The sequence below is a fragment of the Garra rufa genome, chromosome 18, assembly GCF_049309525.1.
Source record: "Garra rufa chromosome 18, GarRuf1.0, whole genome shotgun sequence".
Taxonomy (NCBI): domain Eukaryota; kingdom Metazoa; phylum Chordata; class Actinopteri; order Cypriniformes; family Cyprinidae; genus Garra; species Garra rufa.
In genome coordinates, this window is record NC_133378.1 from 5,778,151 (window position 1) to 5,798,503 (window position 20,353).

Sequence of the window (20,353 nt, forward strand, 5' to 3'; positions counted from 1 at the left end):
TTAAAGAAGTCTCTCCTGCTCGCCAAGCCAAGAACAGCAAAAACAGTACAATTTTGAAATATTTTTAGTATTTAAAACTGCTTTCCATTTTGAATATATTTTAAAATGTAATTTATTCCTGTGATTTCAAAGCTGAATTTTTAGCATCATTACTTGAGTCTTTAGCGTCACGATTCTTCAGAAATCAATCTAACATTCTGATTTGCTATTCAAAAAAAAACGTATTTATTATTGATGAAAACAGCTGAGTGGAATTTTTTCAGGTTTCTTTGATGAATATAAAGTTCAGAAGAACAACATTTATCATAAATAGAAATCTTTTGTAACATTGTAAGTCTTTATCGTCACTTTTGATCAATTTAGGGCATCCTTGCTAAATAAAAGTATTAATTTCTATAATTTCTTCAAATTATACTGACTCCCAAGCTTTCAAATGGCATAGTGTATAATGTTACAAAAGCTGTTTGATTTCAGATGATTCAAAAAAAAGTTTTCAACTGTTTTAAATACTACTAGTAATAATGAAAAATATTTTTTGAACAGCAAATCAGTATATTAGAATTATTTCTAAAGGATCATGTGACCCTTTAGAATGGAGTAATGATGCTGAAACTTTAGCTTTGATCACAGGAATAAATTACATTTTAAAATATATTCAAATAGAAAACAGTTATTTAAAATAGTAAAAATATTTGTAACAAATTGACAGTTTTTGCTGTACTTTAGAACAAATAAATGCATGCTGGGTGAGTAAAAGAGACTTTAAAAACATCAAAAACTTACTGTTCAAAAACTTTCGAACAAGAACGGCATTTAAAAAAAGAGACCTTCTGTAATATTAAATATTGTTCATCGCCAGATCAGGAATTAAGAAGTCAAGACCAGATCAGACCAGCATGGTTCGCTATCAATTTTTTAATCAGGGACATACTCCTGATATGTTTTAACACACACTCGGTCAAATATTTCAAAGAAGCATAACTCAGAAACAGTGCAAATATCCATCACTATTTCCTAAGCATTTGATCAATGACCGTCTAATTGGCTAATAGAATCGTTATTTCATACACGTCTAGCTCAGCTTATTTGCAGTGCAAGTCCTAATAAATCACACAACAAACTAGTTGATTCTCTGGTCCACCTCAAAAAAACGTCAACTCCGACAAAAATAAAATAAAGCTACCATTTAAAATTCCCAGAAACCTTTTAAAAAAAGTTGGCGTTTTGTTTCCAAACTCAGCTTATTTGCTTACCATCCGTTCCCCATCAGTCTAATCTGATCCTACACAACCGCCAAAGACTTTCCTTCATCTATTTTTCCCCGCCGTCTGTCAGTGAACAGCTCAGAATGCTTAAAGCACAGGAACGCCTCTCGCATCCCCTGCACGCCATGTCACTTCACTTTAACGTTGGCTCTAGTGCGACCAATATTAGCTACACCTCTTTCAGTCAGTTCTTTTTAAATGTCTGATGTCCCAAGTTGTCCTGCTGCAAGCTGCGGCTACGTCCTGCGGCGCTTGGCTCCTCCAGGGCTGGAGGGGTTGCTGGAGTTCATCACCTTCTCCACGGCTCGGCTCCTCTTCCTTTTTTCCCCGGCTGCTTCTTTCGATCCGCTGCCCGTCTCACCTGAGCCCCCCCTCTCTGCCCGCTCTCTCTCTTTCTCGCGCCCGCTGCCCGACCTCTCCGACATCTTCACGGAGGAATTGCTGCCTGACGAAGGGAAACGGGAGGAAACGGGGGAAAAAGGGTGGGAGAAGGGAACACAAAGAACCAGATTAAAACCACTATAAAAGAAAAAAAACATATTTCCACCTAAATTAATTTCTATAATTGAAAAAGTGTTGTGTAGTTTCTGCACTAAATGAAACATTAGCTTAACCAATTGTCAAAGTAAGTGGCAGAATGGCCTATTTTTACACAAAATGGTAGATAAAGCTCACATAAACTACACACTTCACTTTTAACTGCATGTCTACAGTTGGAATCAAAAGTATTCAACCCCCTTGGCCTGCAAGACATTTTATGAAGACAATTAAACAAAGGCATCTTTAAACTACTGAATTAATTAAATATTGTTTTGAATTGAATTGGCGCTAAACATTCATTTTTTTAAATTATTCAACCCCCAAAAGTCAAATTATGGGCAAAATCATTTATTCTTTAAAACTGTAAGTACCTAGAAGCTTCTGTCGCCTCTCTACTACAGTCTCGGCCTATTCCTTGCCTGAAAAAACTTCCAGATCACTGATAATCTTTGATTTTCACATTGCCAAGCTTCTAATGTAATAAAAACCAATATTCTCTATAGATTTTGAGAGAGCTCTATTGACTTGTTCTGTTCTGTCAAGCTAGTTCTGTTTTTCTAAAGGCTTAATTGTGTTTTAAGATCATTTGATTCCCCACCATACAAATAAGTGACTTAAAAACTGCTATGTTAAATAGGGGTTGAATAATTATGACATAGCTGTGTTATTAAAAAATCCTATAACTCAAAAACATTACATTATATATTGATAACATTATCGCTTTTTTATATGCCAGTAAACCATTATGAAAGCAATTTTTACAAAATCCTGGATCTACAGAAAACCTTTTATTTGTAAAGTACTGCAGTCTCGGAAGGGCTGAATACATTTTTTTTTGCAACTGTATAATATTGCCATTTATAGTTAACTTTATTCTAAAACCTATCCTCTTAATTAGTGCTGAGAGAAAGGTCAACCACATTTACATAACCAGCTTTACATAACGTGTCATTTTGACAAGACAGCATAATTTGCCTTCTTAAGAATTCAGGTATTTTTCTAAAGCAGGGTTCCCCAAAGTTTAGCTCCAACCCTGATCACACTCACCTACCTGTGATTCTCTAATGATCCTGAAGACCTTGATTAGCATGCTCAGGTGTGTTTGATTAGGGTAAGAGCTAAACTCTGCAGGAAAATGGATCTCGAGGTCCAGATTTGGTGATCCCTGTTCTAAAGCATCTGAAACTCAAGCACCAATAATGTGCTTACTTTCTAAAAATACTTCTGCCATGAAATAAATAAATAAATACCCACAGCCCGCATATAAGCTATTTTTGGTATTTCTGTGCTAATTATGACAAAGCTGCTTGTTTTTATACTTTAATTAACAGAAACTGGGAGTATAATATATGATTAATATAATACTCCCAAAATATAAATATATTAAGAACTGCATGTTCTGGAGTAAAACCATTAGGTATTGAGGAAAAATAAAACTAAATACAGCATCAGAACACATATTCCCCAGGTTTCACAGACAAGGCTTAAGCCTAGTCCTAGACTAAAATGTAAGTCTGAGCTGTTTGAAATGAAAGAAACGTGCACTTACTGACCCTAAAATATATCAGTGCCTTTGTTTCGTCTTAAGATGCACACCAGTAATGTTTTTTCTAAGCACGTTTATAAAAAATTACATAAATGTGCTGATAAAACTATGGCCTAATCCTGGCTTACTCTAAGCCCCGTCTGTAAAACCGAGCTTGTATGTTTTTAACCTTATGTTTCTTGTGTTTTCATTTAGATATTTTAAGAATTATTTATCAATTTAACTTTAAGGAACCCTGCAGAACCCTTTAATTATTTGCTGAGCCCAAGAAATAATCCCTGGTACCAATAAGGTATAATTTTTAGCATTTTCCAAATGAATGAAGTCACTTAAAAACTACTTCCGGTTTTATAAATGTGCTTATGAGCAACTGAAAGCTCACTATTGTCTATAGCAAAATGTAATAGTTAAAATAGTTCACCCAAAAATAAAATTCTGTCATCATTTACTCACCCTTGTGTCATTCCAAACCTGTATGCGGTTCTTTCTTATGTTGAGCATGAAATAAGGTATTTTAAAGAATGCTGGTAATCAAACAGTTGATGGTCCATAGGATTTCTTTCCATACAGTGTAAGTCAATGGGGACCAACAACTGTTCAGTTCTTCAAAATATCTTCTTTTGTGTTCAGCATAAGAAAGAAACTTTTGGGTGAGTAAATGATGACGACAATATTAATTTTTGGGTGAATTATTCCTTTAAGCCTTTGTTCAAATGTAGTTCACCAATAATCCAAAATCTACCATTAAGTAATTTAAAGGATAAGTTGCACTTCCAGAACAAAAATTTACAGATAATGTACTCACCACTTTGTCATCCAAGATGCTCATGTCTTTCTTTCTTCAGTCGTATAGAAATTATGTCTTTTGAGGAAAACAATTCAGGATTTCTCTCCATATAATGGATATGGTGCTCCCAAGTTTGAACTTTAAAATTCAGTAATTATATTAAATGCAGCTTTAATCCAGTTTTTTTTTTTCTGAAACAAATTTAATATTTATATACTTTTTACCTTTTTTGTAAAGGGCGTTTGTTGACCTTTGCACTTTGTAAACACTAGGTCAGCACATCTGCAGCGATGTAGGACGATTTTGAAGTTGGGGAAGAAAATGAGATGGGAGTTTTTCAACATACAACTGTATTGACCCGGATCTCACAGACTCACAGAGGAGCATTTGAGGTTAAAAAGTATACAAATTTTCAATTTGTTTCCAAAATAACCAATCGTTTTACTAGATAAAACCCAGTTCAAACTTGGGGGCACCATAGAAGTCCATTATATAGAGAGAAATCCCTAAATGTTTTCCTAAAAAAAAAACAATTTCTTTACGACTGAATAAAGAAAGACATGAACATCTTGGATGACAAGGGGATGAGTACATTATCTGTAAATCTTTGTTCTGGAAGTGAACTAATCCTTTTAAGCAGCAGGTACTAGGACTGGCACTCTGTTCCAAACCCCACAATTACGCCAAATATTAAGACAGCGTGTTTCAGGACATTATGCGTTGACACATTATCTGTCAAATGAACTAAAACCGAAAGCACAATATGGCTTAATCCCTTCATCAAGTCTCTTTTCGCTGTGCGTTTCAAAGCAAAGTATGCACTTCACACAGGAGATAAGCTCGTGATCCGGTGTTTTCTGCACCTCAGAACGACTCCGTTCACAGTGCATGCTTGGGAAGGCATTGGCCACCAGTTATGCTTTATTTTTGTGGCAGATAATTACAGCAGTTTACTAGATTTGTAGTGAGACATTTTTGTAAGCCTGTTTTCACTTAAGCTCAGTGTTGCCATGTCTGTGTTTTTCTGTGGGAATTGGGCTACTTTAACACTGTTGCCGTGGGTTGTTTTTTCATGTTCGTGGGTTGAAGCTACTCTAATAAAATAAAATCTTAGCCCCTGGAATGTAAATGTTACCAGGGGAACTCTGCCAACAAACGTGTATTTTACCCCCTCGAAACACAACTGGCCTAGTTTTGAGCATTAATTGGGCGGGTTGTGTTGTAATAATCTGGCAATAGATTCATCTGCTGAAGCTGGAGTTTTTTTTTTTTTGTCAAAATACAGGGAGTGCAGAATTATTAGGCACATTTTCTTTTACAGATAAAATGAGCCAAAAAAGAGATTTACCTCAGACTGAAAAGTCAAAAACTATTAAATGCCCATGAGAAGGATGCAATACTAATGCAATACTGCAATTTGCAAAGTTAAGGCATGACCACCGGACAGAAAAACGCTTGTTGCATCTGCATTGTCAGAACAAACAGGTGGAGGAGAAAAGATGCATGTTATTTGCAAAAAAAGTAAGAATTAATGTTAAGAATCAGATATGAAACCATCAGGAACCATTTAGTCTCCAGCGCCACCGTTTTCCAGAACTGCAACCTACCTTGAGTCTCCAGAAGTGCAATGTGTCAGGTTCTCAGAGACTTTGCTTGGGCAAAAAATCCTAAAAAATGACCCTCAATTAATAAGAATAACATTCTGAAGTATTGTCAAATACATAGAGATGGTTTTTTTCTAGGCTTTATAGACAGATGAGTTGAGAGTGGCTCTTGAAGGACCAGCACCACATCCTCTTGTAGCACTCTTTCAAAAATATATTTTCCAGAATCTGGCAGTAAGTTTTAAGAGTTTATTTTGGTCCCTCTCTGCAAGACAGACATTTCAGGATAGGAGATGGACTAAAACTGAAGTCCCAAAACTTACTGCCAGATTCTGGAGGATAAACTTGAAAGAGTGCTACAAGAGGATGTGGTGCTGGACCTTCAAGAGTCACTCTCAACTCATCTGTCTATAAAGCCTAGAAAAAAACCATCTCTATGTATTTCACAACACTTCAGAATGTTATTCTTATTAATTGAGGGTCATTTTTTAGGATTTTTTGCCCAAGCAAAGTCTCTGAGAACCTGACACATTGCACTTCTGGAGACTCAAGGTAGGTTGCAGTTCTGGAAAACGGTGGCACTGGAGACTAAATGGTTCCTGATGGTTTCATATCTGATTCTTAACATTAATTCTTACTTTTTTGCAAATAACATGCATCTTTTCTCCTCCACCTGTTTGTTCTGACAATGCAGATGCAACAAGCGTTTTTCTGTCCGGTGGTCATGCCTTAACTTTGCAAATTGCAGTATTGCATTAGTATTGCATCCTTCTCATGGGCATTTAATAGTTTTTGACTTTTCAGTCTGAGGTAAATCTCTTTTTTGGCTCATTTTATCTGTAAAAGAAAATGTGCCTAATAATTCTGCACACCTGAAAATAAGGAGTTTTTCACTTCCAGCCTTCATGGACAATTATATATCAATTATAAATAATTAAATACAAAATGAATAGTAGTTATTAAGATTGATGTGGTTTGGAATTATTCAAATGTGCTTGGGAAAAAAATATGACAAGAATATCAACTTGCCTAATAATTCTGCACTCCCTGTAAAAGCTTAAAAGTGCAGTGTGAATTGCTGACAGCTAGCAGTTAAAAATGGGAAACATTACTGCAGTCCAACTTCAAAATATCTTTTTCAAGTGTAGAAATTAGGAAGTATTGTAATTTCTCTACTGTAGTGTAAACCAAAAATAATATACTTATGAAATATTTCTTTTCATTTATTTTACAGTGCAACTGATTTTAAAAATTTATATCTATTACTGTCAATGATATAAAATTATTGTTATATTCTAATTTGTTTGGCTTCCTAAAACACCAGTGAGAATGTAATTTAGACTGAGACAGTATACCACAAATAAAAAGAGAGACGAGTCAACTCACTTTTTTTTTTTACTTAAGTTTTCATAGTTAAGAACATGGGCTGGAGCTCTTAATTTTGATCTCTCAAAGTGCATTAGATAGAAGAATTTAACTTTAAAATGTAAAAAATTATCTTTTTTTTTTTCCAAAGTCTTCATTTGTTTTTTGTTTTTTTTTTCTTTTTAGATACCGCAATAAATTGCAATGCAATAAATGTTGAGGGTTCAAAGTCAGTAGTTTATAAAGCTAATATGTGAACCTGGACCACAAAACCTTAAGTAGCACGGGTATATTTGTAGCAATTTTGTAAATTTCCTACTGTAAATATATAAAAACTATATAAAAACTTAATTTTTGATTAGTAATATGCATTGCTAAGAACTTCATTTGGACAACTTTAAAGACGATTTGAACACATAAAAAAAGACAAAAGAGAAAGAGAAGGAAGGACAGCGAAAGAAAGACGGAGAGAAAGACGCACATGGTCAGAGGTCTCTGAAGGCTGTCTACAGAGGCCTCTGGTAATGAGCTGGTCTGTACTGAGCTCAAGCTGGAGTTTTGGAACAGAGCGAAACGTTTTCTTCTGTCCATACCTCGCAAAATCCTGGCCAGCCATACTGGGACCCAGACCTTTGAAAATGAGACACAAATGACCAGTGTGAGCCACGCTGAGCTTCACGCCAACTGGAGAACGATCCAGAAAAAAATAAAAAGTGATGCAATGACGCAGGTTTTAATAGACGGCTTTCGTCAAAAAGAAAAAAAGAGAGAGAGAGAGAGGGAAAGAAAAAAGAAAGGGGTGAGTAGATGAGATAAATAGAGTGAAGGAGAAGAGAACCTTCTTCGTGGGTTGCAGGTGGGTCACTTTCTTCTTTGAACTCCTCCTTCACGTCATCTTCAGATGCCACTTTACCTGTGCAAAGACAAAAAAGGAGCTTTTCGGTGAATAAGTAAAATCAAACGAAAAAACTGTAGATCACAGCACAGAAACTAAGAGTGCCTCACCTTCCTTGACATCCTGTATGATCTCTTCAGGCAGGACAAAGCTCTTCTCTGAGTTGGGAAACGGGAGTATTTCTGATTCGTGCTGCAGCAACAAAAAGTCATTTACTGATTCGATTTGAGAGGTATTGTAGGATCAGCTTTATTTGTACATGTTGGAAACTGTTGCAATAAAAGATAAGTGGTCAACTGATACGAGTTATTCAACGGTCTGGGCTCATGCCGGGGTCCTGATCAGCCCTACAGGGTTTTATTTGACTGACCTTATGTGTACATTCACTACCAGACCAAAGTTTCTGGACAGTGAGATTTTTAATGTTTTTTAAGAAAGTCTCTTCTGCTCACCAGGCCTGCATTTATTTGATCCAAAATACAGCAGAAATATTTCGAAATATTTTTACTATTTAAAATAACGGCTTTTTATTTGAATATATTTTAAAATGTAATTTATTCCTGTGATCAATGCTAAATTTTCAGCATCAATATTCCAGTCTTCAGTGTCATATGATCCTTCAGAAATCATTCTAATATGCTGATTTGCTGCTCAAGAAACATTTTTATTATTATTATTATTATTTTTATTATCATCAACATTTAGAACAGTCGAGTATATTGTTTTAGGATTCTTTGATGAACAAAGATCCAAAGATCAGCATGTATTTGAAATAAAAAGCTTTTGTAACATTACACACTATACCATTCAAAAGCTTCGTATAATTTTCTTGTATTTTTTGGGGAGGAAAGAAATTATAGAAATTAATACTTTTATTTAGCAAGGATATTTTAAATTGATCAAAAGTGATGATAAAGACATTTATGATGTTACATAATTTTATTTTAGATAAATTCTGTCCTTCTGAACTTTATATTTATCAAAGAAATCTGAAAAAAAAATTCAACATAATAATAATAATGATAATAATAAATGTTTTCGAGCAGCAAATCAGAATATTAGAATGATTTCTGAAGGATCATGTGACTGAAGCAATGAGGCTAAAAATTCAGGTTTGATCACAGGAATAAATTACATTTTAAAATATATTCAAATAGAAAACAGTTATTTTAAATAGTAAAAATATTTCAAAATGTTACTGTTTTTGCTGTACTTTGGATCTTGTACTTAGGCTTGGTGAGCAGAAAAGACTGGCTAAAAAGTTTTGACTGGTAGTGTATGTGATAACTTCTGATAATAAATATTGTGAATTATATACAATATATTTCTACATATTCCAAAAAGATTTTAAAAATAGAAAATGTATAATAAATGCTAAACTATGATGATCAGTTTATTGTTCTAACATAGATTGGCCCATCCAGTGTTATTTTAGTATAACTGAGATACTATTATGGATTTTTATTAATATTCTGAAAAATATTTTTATTATATTCTTAGTTTTCATTTAATTTTAGGTAAAGATTTCATCATTTTGTTGCATTTTAGTCATGTGTACATCTGAATATTTAAATATGTCTAAATGTTTTATTTCAGTTTTGGTTATTTTAATACACTAATTTAAACTAAATGAAAATGAGTAATGTTGCCTTACAAACTAGCTGAAATGATTCCGCACTTATTTAATTCCAGTTAAAAATGACTTATTTTAGTTAACGTTTATTCAAGTAATAAAAATGTTTTTATGATTTTCATTTTATAATGACCCTGGGTTCATCACAATATTAGCGCTTTTTTTTTTTTTTCAAATTAATTTGAACATTTTTTTATTATTTATATTATCTGTGTAACAATGAGTGGTTGTTACACAGACATATATCATACTGTCTTGGTATTTAAACATCTGAACTGTTTTAAAAGTAATGCTTTACAATATTGAGTTACTCCCTGAAAAAAGTAACTAATTACGTTACTTTGTTACTTTTTATGGAAAGTAATGCGTTACATTACTTTTGCGTTACTTTTTAAATCTGGGCAGGGCTTGCTTGTTTGCTTTTAATATAAAAAGTTCTATTTTTGGCAAATGTAAAAGCCTTTTCACACCAAAAGCCTCAGGCTTAGAGAAAAGTAGACCACAGAAGACAAAATGTCAACTCTTCAGCAGTAAAAAAAAAAAAAAAAGGAAAAATGTTAGATTATCTTGAGTAATTTTAGCTTATTAGTGTGGATGAATTGGATCATCGAAGGTCGGCAGCAAAGACATCGGTTAATAAAATGGGATTAAATACATAAAGGATATTTGTATTATTTAACATATTTAATTATTGCAGGTTTGCGTTTTTATTCATTTTGAAGAATACTGTATCTGGGGTTTTTTTAGTGAGTGAGATGAATTAAATGCATGTTCACATTTATTCTAGAACTAAAGTAACATCTTACTCATGATTTTTCTCAACATGGGGACAATAGAGCTTTTAATCAATAAATGGGGGGGAAAAGTAACTCAGATATTTTCTTGTCAATTAAAAAGTAATGCGTTACTTTACTAGTTACTTGGAAAAGTAATATTATTACGTAACTTCCATTACTTGTAATGCGTTACCCCCAACACTGCATTTGACTATCATAAATGTGCTTATTTGATTAGTGACCTAGTGCAGAATCTTAAATACATTTGTTATTAGTTATTAAGGTATGTGCCAAAAAAATTAGAATATCGAGGGAAAGTCCATTTATTTCAATAATTCGTTTCAAATAGTGAGACTTGTTATATTAGTTCACTAAACACAAAGTGAAATATTTCAAGCTTTTATTTGTTTTAAGTTTGATGATTATGGATTAAAGAAAAAAAAAATCCAGTATTTCACAAAATTTGAAAATTTCATGTGACCAATAAAAAAAGGATCTTAAACACATGTTGGCCTTCTGAAAAGTGTGTTAATGTCCTCAGTGCTTTGTTGGGCCTCCTTCTGCACTAATTCCAGCATCAAGGCGGCGTGGCATGGAGGCGATCAGTCTTTGACACAGTTGAGGTGTTATGGTAGCCCAAGTTGCTTTGATATTGGCCTTCAGCTCGTCTGCATTTCGGGGTCTCTGTTCCCTCATCTTCCTTTTGACGATACCTCATAGATTTTCAATGGCGTTTAAGTCAGGCGAGTTTGCCGGCCAATCAAGTACAGTTATTCCATGGCTATTAAAGCAGGTGCTGGTAGTTTTGGCTTTGTGGGCAGGTGCCAAATCCAGCTGGAAAATAAAATCATCATCTCCAAAAAGCTTGTCAGCAGCAGGAAGCATGAAGTGCTCTAAGATTTCCTGGTAGACAGCTGCGTTGACTGTGGACTTGATAAAAGACAGTGGACCCTCACCAGCAGATGACATGCTCCCCAAACCATCACTGACTGTGGAAACTTCACACTGGACTTTAAGAAGCTTGACTTTTGTGCCTCTCCGGTCTTCCTCCAGACTCTGGGACCTTGATTTCCAAATGAAATGCAAAATTTGCTTTCATCTGAAAACAGGACTTGAGATCACTGGGCAACAGACCAGTACTTTTTCTCTTTAGCCCAGCACAGACGCTTCTGACGTTGTTTTTGGATCAGGAGTGGCTTGATGCATGGAATTCTCCAGCTGTAGCCCATGTCACGCAGACGTCTGTATGTGGTGGTTCTTGATGCACTGACACCAGCCTCAGTCCACTCCTTATGAAGCTCCCTCAGATTTCTGAATCGCCCTTGCTTGACAATCCTCTCAAGGCTACGGTTATCCCTGTCACTTGTGCACCTTTCCGGCCACATTTTTCCCTTCCTCTTAACACTCTGTTAATATACTTCAATACTGTGCGCTGTGAGCATCCAGCTTCTTTTGCAATTGCCTTTTGAGATTTTTCCTCCTTATGGAGGGTGTCAATGAGGGTCTTCTGCGCAACCGTCAAGTCAGCAGTCTTCCCCATGATTCTGAAGCTACTAAGCCAGACTGAGACAATTTAAAGGCTAAGGAAACCTAGATTAGATTAGATTGGGCCACAGGGAGCCTACAATGTAGAACTTTGTCATGATATTCTAATTTTGTGAAATACTGTTTTTTTTTTATCTTTAATCCATAATTATTAAAATTAAAACAAATAAAGGCTTGAAATATTTCAATTTGTGTGTAGTGAACTAATATAACATACAAGTTTCACTTTTTGAAACAAATTATTGAAATAAACGGACTTTCCCTCGATATTCAAATTTTTTGGCACATACCTGTAAATCATAAACCTGTAAAAAACTACAACTTTAATTATTTCTAGGGTTTAGAAATAATGCAGTATTTCTGTTTTAAAAATCACATTTTTCAGTGTGGACTTATAAAATGCCACATATAATATTTTATTGTGATGTACGATGCATGCAGTGAATAAATCTCATCTCAAGTTTTATATTCCCAAGAAAGCATGAGATGAGTTGTCTTACCAGTGCCTGCATATCATACATGGTGCTGAGGTGATCCCAGATGACTTTAGATGACACCTGCCTGCCAATGTTCTGACTGAATTTATCGCGAATACAGATCATGTGGAAATGACGGTTCACTCCTGAAAACATGAGACAATTTCACAAAGACATTCTACTTACAGCACAGAAAACACCTTTGTGTTACTGTAAATTAGCCTAGCCATAATGCTATCGTGCTATTAGCAGCCGCGCTAATGTTTGCTAACGTCAACACACATTACCTGCTATACTCCCTCCATAAACACAATATTATTGATTTAAAAAATAGTCAAATTCAACAAAAGTCTACAATATATCTCAAATCTGTAACAAAGCCGAACATGCAGTCACTATGTTACATTATAACAGTTACCGTTAGCGACTAGACTCGATAAAGCTCATTGAAGAGTCACTAAAAACACTTAAATTAATTCTAATAGCTTTATCGGTATTTTCAAATTGTATTTGTGTGATTAAATAACTGCATTATTAATTGATTTCAGATACGTAAAAGGTAAAAAGGAGCACATGGTCTTATTTATGGTGTTATATTGTTTCACGTGTGGAGATGAAGGCCTGTTATTCAAATAAATCAAGAACTAATTGATCTTACCTACGGGTTTATGACCTAGCATTGCGTGAAAAAGACACACTTCTACTTCTTGACTCCATACAATCGATTCCTCGGCGGTGCAGATGCCGGTTTCTGCTTGTTTTTCGTCGGACGGCACAGTCTCCGCTTCCCCCATGTTTCTGCAGTAAGGCAGTAACACACACTCAGAGATGCCTCACTCTCACTCACTGCTGCAGGTCTAGTTCATCACCACAGGACTCAATACATCGATCAAAGAAACATAACAGATTATTATACATTTATTCTGTGCTAGTTTTATTTATTGTTTACTTCAGATCTATCTATCTATCTATCTATCTATCTATCTATCTATCTATCTATCTATCTATCTATCTATCTATCTATCTATCTATCTATCAGAATGGGACTCTTTTACTTGCAGGGGTTTGCTAATATAATAATACATAATAGCCTGTTGTTGTTCATATGGGCCATTCTACGGAATTTGTGCAAAGACAAAATTGGAAACATCATGAAATTTTTTTTATCAAATCGCATCTTAATAAAAAGTTTTTATTTACACAATAAATGTGTACTGTGCATATTTATTATGTATATAAAACGTTATGTGTGCATATTAAATGTATGTATATATAATATTAATTATATTAATAAAAAATATATACGTAAATATATACATATAAATAGTTTTAAAATATATACTGTATGTGTATTTATATATACATAACATACACACATATTATGTAAACAAAAACTTTTATTTTGAACGCTATTAATCGTTTAACAGCACTAAATAAAAATGTCCTTTAAGAGCATCTATTTATTGTCTTTCAGTTTCATATCCTTTGATGTGTAGTTTTGGTGTAATAAATATGTAGTTTTAATATTACATCAATAAATTAAGATTAATAAATTACGTTATATGTATGGCGGATAAAGTCGACACTACAAAAAAAATTCACAAAATGATATATAAATATATTACGAAATATATTATAATATGAAATATATTCCTAAACAGTTAAACTGCCTGCTGCTCTTCATAAAAATTCTTCTGGTCCCAAATATTCTTTGGTTTTCCAGCATTTTTGTGTATTTGAACCCTTTCCAACAATGACTGTATGATTTTGAGATCCATCTTTTCACACTGAGGACAACTGAGGGACTCAAATGCAACTATTACAGAAGGTTCAAACACTGCAAACACTGTGGGGTTTGAAGATAAGGGTAATTTAACTTATTTTCTCTTCTGGAAAACATTTAAATATCTTCTGTATCTTCTAAAGGGCAGTGCTAAATGAAAAAATATTTCATGTACACATCTACATTCTGTTCAAAAGTTTTCAGAATGTAAAATTCTGAAATTTTAGAATTTTACCCACCCACCCCGACTCCCAGCTCTTAATGCATTGTTTTTCCTTCTGGAGCATCAGTGAGTGTTTGAACCTTCTGTAATAGTTGCATATGAGTCCCTCAGTTGTCCTCAGTGTGAAAAGATGGTTCTCAAAATCAATGTCATTGTTGGAAAGGGTTCAAATACACAAAAATGCTGGAAAACCAAAGAATTTGTGGGAAATGAAAGACTTTTCTGAAGAACATCGGGCAGTTTAACTGTTCAGGACAAACAAGGGACTCATGAACAACTATCACTAAACAAAAAACAGCTGTGGATCATTCAGGTAACAGCACAGTATTAAGAATCAAGCGTATGTATTCAACTATTATTTCCTCTTGTGGATTATATGTGACCCTGGACCACAAAACCAGTCTTAAGTCGCTGGGGTATATTTGTAGCAATAGCCAAAAATACATTGCTTGGGTCAAAATTATTGATTTTTCTTTTATGCCAAAAATCATTAGGAAATTAAGTAAAGATCATGTTCCATGAAGATTTTTTTGTAAAATTCCTTTTATAAATATATCAAAATGTAATTTTTGATTAGTAATATGCATTGTTAAGAACCTAATTTGGACAACTTTAAAGGTGATTTTCTCAGCATTTTGATTTTTTTGCACCCTTAGATTCCAGATTTTCAAATAGATGTATCTCGGCCAAATATTGTCCTATCCTAACAAACCATACATCAATAGAAAGCTTATTTATTGAGCTTTCATATGATGTATACATCTCAGTTTTGTAAAATTTAACCTTATGACTGGTTTTGTGGTCCAGGGTCACATTTGTAAACACCTTTTACGTGAAATATCTTATTCAGGTCAGTACTAAATAAACAATAACATGCATTTTGTATGATCCCTCATGTTTTGGTAAAATAATTAACTTTTTGTAGATTCTGAAACGGAGACATAAACTTTGGACCTCAATTGTATGAAAACTTAACTGAAAATGACCACAGGTTTTTGGACCAATTCAGAAGTGGGAAATTGTTCTGAAATATTTATTATTAAAAGAATATGAACATGACATGATCAAAAAATAAATAAATAAAAAAGTTTTCAGGCACAGCCATGAATCACACTGCCAGCAGAACAGTTCCACTGCTCGTCATCCAGCGGCTCATGCATACGTCTGCACTGCAGATCTCCAGACAGAGCATCAATGAAGGAGCTCTTCGAGAAGTTCACCCACTCTCCAGTGACGTTTACGCCGTACACCTCGCACAGCGCAGCAGCCAGCGTGTCTTTCAGAAAGAGGAGGTGCGCCAGTCTCTGGAGCGGGTAGCGGCAGTTGCGGCTGCTGTGTCCATGACTGTAGAGCAAGAGCAGGTCTTTCCTGCAGGGCAGCAGGTGTCGATGGACGGCGCAAATCTGAATGAAATCTAGTTTCTTGGCTAGACGGAGGAGCCGAACTGGGTTGCGTTCCATATGTGCTCTGCTCACAGCCAGAGCTAGCTGAACAGCTGGAGAGCTGCGTATTCTCTCAGGCAGCTCAAGAACATGTTGAATGGCTTGAGTTGAACCTGAAAGCATAAAAAAGGTGTGAAAGTTTATCTGTCTATCTCCGTTGGAACTCCATAAGTGTTGTTTTTTTTTGACCATAGGGTCATTCCATGTCAACTCAACCAGATGACTCCAGCTCCAATGTATTATTTTGCTAATATTTTTTTTCTGAAGAAAGATAAGCATGTATAGTGATGAAAAATATTAAATGTCATGGATGAACATTTACTAAGTAAATTACAATTACAATACAATTAGAGAGGGGTCAAAATGGCCATTTTCACCTGAGATTCAGAGCCAAATTATAGGGGGTTAAAATGACTTTAGAAAGATGAGGAAAATGGGGAAACAGCACTTTTCAGGTTTTTTCGACAAAGTTTGCATGCCTGTAACTCAAGAAGTATTAAAGATATCTCAACGCTGTTTTCGATGTTGGGTCTTAACAAACTTTCCTTTTGGCATCTTCATTTATAAGGCCCTGTATGGTTCAGTTCCAGACATTTTGGATTTTTAATATGGCTCTAGGAGTAAATCATAAAATTTTACACATTATACACAAATACCAAAGTCGGTCACTTTGCAAAAATATGATATGATACTTTTTTTTTTTTTTTAAAGAGGAATATCTGAAGAACAAATAATTGAAACTAGAAATGTATCTTGTTTCTTTCTGTCAAGACAACAGAATTAAACATACCTGTCTGAGTGGCTTAAGTTCTCTATTTCCAATGTTTGCGTGCCTATAACTCAAAAAGTTAAGTTTCTGAGGAATCTAAAGTCATATTAAGATAACTTTAATACTTCTTGAGTTACAGGCATGCAAATTTTGAAAAAAAGAATATTTATGACACTCAAACCGGTATGTCCTATACAATTGTTTTGGAAACAAGATGCATTTCTAGTTTCAACATTACTTATTCTTCACACATTAAGCTTTAAATACAATTAGTATCGGCTGTATACTTTACAGAGTGACCAATATTTGGTTTTCAACCACTGAAAATGGGTAATATTGAACATCTGGACATAAAGCCATATTGAGATCCCCGTATCTCTGGGATTTAATGATGTAGGGCCTTGAAAATGAAGATTGTAAAAGAAAAGTTAATTAAGAACTAGAATCTATTGTATTGTATTGATATTGTATATCTTTAATACTTCTTGAGTTATAGGCACGCAAACTTACGAAAACAGAATATTTATGGCACTCAGACAGCTATATTTAATGCAGTTGTTTTGACAGAAGGAAACGAGATACACTTCTAGTTTCAACATTATTTGTTCTTCAGACATTTCTCTTTAAAAATAAAAATAAGTCTTATATTTTAGCAAACTGACCTACATTTGGTTTCTGACCACTGAAAATATATAGAATTTAACAATTTACTCCTGGAGCCATATTGAAATACCAGTATCTCTGGAACCAAATCTCATAGGGCTTTAAAAATGAAGATGCCAAAAGTTTGTAAAAACCCAAAATCATATTAAGATATCTTTAATACTTCTTCAGTTACAGGCATGAAAACTTTGTAGAAAAGCTTGAAAAGTGCTCTTTCCCCATTTTTGAATGGACATTATTGGCACATAAAGCAACAAAGATTGGTAAAGTCAACAGATTTTACTAACAGACCTACGAATCTCTTTGTAAAAATACCATCATGATGCCGCCATCCTTCTGAAGTCATTTTTTAACCCCCTGTAATTCGGCTCTGAATCTTAGGTGAAAACCATTTTGACCTCCCTCTACAAAATAGTGGATTCCTCAGTAAAAATTCATCCATTATATTTAATATTTTGGCTTTCAAGACTATACATGTCTATCTTTCTTAAAAATATATATATATTAGCAAAATCGAAAATTTGATCCAAGGAAGTTTCTAAAATTTGGTCGATTTGACCCGGAATGACCCAATAGTGAAATAAATAAATAAATAACTTGTTAAAAATCTTGCTCCATTATAACTCCTTAGCAGATTTTGCCTCGTATAAGATTTTAGTCATACTGTTTGAAACCTATTGATACAAAATTTTAACAATGCCCTTACTACCTTTCTGGGCCTTGAACGTGTCAATTGTGTTGCCGTCTATGCAAGGTCAGAAAGCTCTTGGATTTCATCAAAAATATCTTAATTTGTGTTCCAAAGATGAACGAAGGTTTTACGGGTTTGGAACAATATGACGGTGAGTAACTGATGACAGAATTTTCATTTTTGGGTAAGCTAACTATAGCAGCCTCCTCACTTACCCAAGTTATATAGAAGACTCAGTGCCTGAAACTCCTCTTGATGCTGGTGCTTCCCATCTCTGTAGCTCTCCAGCAACCAGCTCAAGCATTCCTGCAGATGAGTGTCATTGATGCGTGGGTCAAAATACTGAAGTTGCTGCCCGCAGAGTCTGTAGGAGGCGTAGAGAAGGAAACGCACACTTTTCTCCAGCACGGCCACACAGTCCGGCCCAGACACCCGCTGGATAATCATATCCTGCCGAATGCTACGCAGACGGTCAAACACAAAACTGTAGACCTGTGGGTCATAAACAAGACAGGCTTAAAAAGGCTATCATATTACAGATAAAGACATGACAAAATGCCATTTCCACACCTCCGTCCATGGCTGAAAAGTAGAGGAAACTGCAATGTCATCAACTAGGTAATGCACAGTCTTTAAAAGCACAGATGGCGGTCTAAGGTCACTGGCTCTCGCGGAGTCTTTTCCCGCAGCAGGTCTTGAATACTCTTTGACGGCACGTGAGTCATCAGCACGTGGCAAACGATCCCGCTCTGTGCCGGCCACCATCTCAAACCTGTGCAGACGATTCTGTGCTTCCCGCTGGCGTAATTCATAGGCAGGACACATAGTCATACAGGTGCCATGAGGCACTGAGGCTTCAGCTTTCTGCTCTACCACCCGCTCCCTGTTCGCTCGACCCTGTTCCTTATGCCAGTGTCCTCGGCCCCTCATAGAGTGATGCCACCTGAACATTAAACAAGACAGAGAAAATAGAAATAGCTTTATAGTGTATGACAAAAAAAACTTTCAGGACCCACATACTCTTTGGTTTTTCAGCATTTTTGTGTATTTGAACTCTTTCCAACAATGACTGTGTGATTTTGAGATCCATCTTTTCACACTGAGGACAACTGAGGGACTCAAACACAGTTCAAACACTCACTGATGCATTAAGCCAGGGGTGAAAACTTTTTGATTTGAAGATCAGGGTAAATTTGACTTATTTTCTCTTCTGGCAAACATGTACGTATCTTCTGTAGCCTCTGAAGGGCAGTACTAAATGACAAGATATGATATTTAAGCAAAATAAGAAAAATGTACACATTTTCATTCTGTTCAAAAGTTTACACCCCCTGGCTCTTAACGCATTGTTTTTACTTCTGAAGCATCAGTGAACGTTTGAGCCTTCTGTAATAGTTGCATATGAGTCCCTCAGTTGTCCTCAGTGTGAAAAGATGGATCTCAAAATCATACAGTCATTGTTGGAAAGGGTTCAAATACACAAAAATGCTCAAAAACCCCAAGAATTTGTAGGACCTGAAGGATTTTTCTGAAGAGCAGAGGGTGGGTTAACTGTTCAGGACAAACAAGGAACTCTTGAACAGCAACAACAAAGCTGTGGATCATTTAGCTAACACAGTGACAGTATTAAGAATCAAGTGTATGTAAATTTTTGAACAAGGTCATTTTTACAAATTCAACTCTTTATTTTGTCTTGTGGACTATACGTAAACATCTTTTCTGTAAAGTATCTTATTCAGGTCAGTACTAAATAAAAAATAACATGCATTTTGAATGATCCCTCTTATTTTGGTTAAATGAAATAACATTTTTCAGATTCTGCAAGGTGAATTTAAACTTTTGACTTTAACTGTATACAGAAAAACATAAAATTAGTCTATGTATTAAAATAGAAATAAATGTAAAACTAAAACTAAATTGTAATAAATTTTCATAATACAAACATATATTGTTTTTTTAAAAAAAGCATATTTCCCCGTAAGTTTCCAGTATTGCAGAAGGAGGGTCTGTAAGATGCTCACTGCAACCTTTCTGAACAATTTTTTCTCTTTCCTGACTGCTTTATACTGTTATGACATTAGCTTTATCACATCAAGCGAAGACCGTTTCTGACTGCGGATACTCTTTATATTTAATGGTTAACAGTTAAGCTTTCTGATTGGTATATAAATATAACGTGTTAATGGCATATCATTGAGCGTTTATCAAAACAAAAACAAGCTTTTGGGTTACTCACTCGCTGCTCATGGCTGTTCTGGTTCTGTTCATCATTGGCCGAGTAGAGCACAACTCAGACGTCACTTGCCGTAAAGACAGCTCCGATTGGTCGCCAGTTTTCATGTAATTGTAC

At 34.9% G+C, this 20,353-nt stretch overlaps 2 protein-coding genes across 4 annotated transcripts; both read right to left on the minus strand.

Annotated features, from left to right (window-relative positions):
- Window positions 1-1,376: 1,376 nt before the first annotated feature.
- Window positions 1,377-13,276, minus strand: mrgbp (MRG/MORF4L binding protein). Of its 3 annotated transcripts, none has more exons than XM_073823331.1 (6): window positions 13,091-13,273; window positions 12,457-12,578; window positions 8,113-8,194; window positions 7,946-8,020; window positions 7,701-7,737; window positions 1,488-1,710 (listed from the first exon to the last, which is right to left on the minus strand). In XM_073823331.1, exons 1-6 carry the CDS (start codon window positions 13,224-13,226, stop codon window positions 1,623-1,625), a joined length of 540 nt encoding a protein of 179 aa, XP_073679432.1. In that variant the 5' UTR covers window positions 13,227-13,273; the 3' UTR covers window positions 1,488-1,622. The 3 variants fall into 3 exon arrangements, with proteins under 3 accessions (XP_073679430.1, XP_073679432.1, XP_073679431.1); XM_073823330.1 differs by having other exon boundaries at window positions 1,549-1,710; window positions 7,589-7,737; window positions 13,091-13,276; XM_073823329.1 differs by lacking the exon at window positions 7,701-7,737 and having other exon boundaries at window positions 1,377-1,710; window positions 13,091-13,269.
- A 2,166-nt stretch (window positions 13,277-15,442) lies between these two features.
- Window positions 15,443-20,270, minus strand: sac3d1 (SAC3 domain containing 1). The gene is made up of 4 exons (XM_073823644.1): window positions 20,240-20,270; window positions 18,574-18,946; window positions 18,219-18,495; window positions 15,443-15,993 (listed from the first exon to the last, which is right to left on the minus strand). Exons 1-4 carry the CDS (start codon window positions 20,248-20,250, stop codon window positions 15,530-15,532), a joined length of 1,125 nt encoding a protein of 374 aa, XP_073679745.1. The 5' UTR covers window positions 20,251-20,270; the 3' UTR covers window positions 15,443-15,529.
- Between the last annotated feature and the right edge of the window lie 83 nt (window positions 20,271-20,353).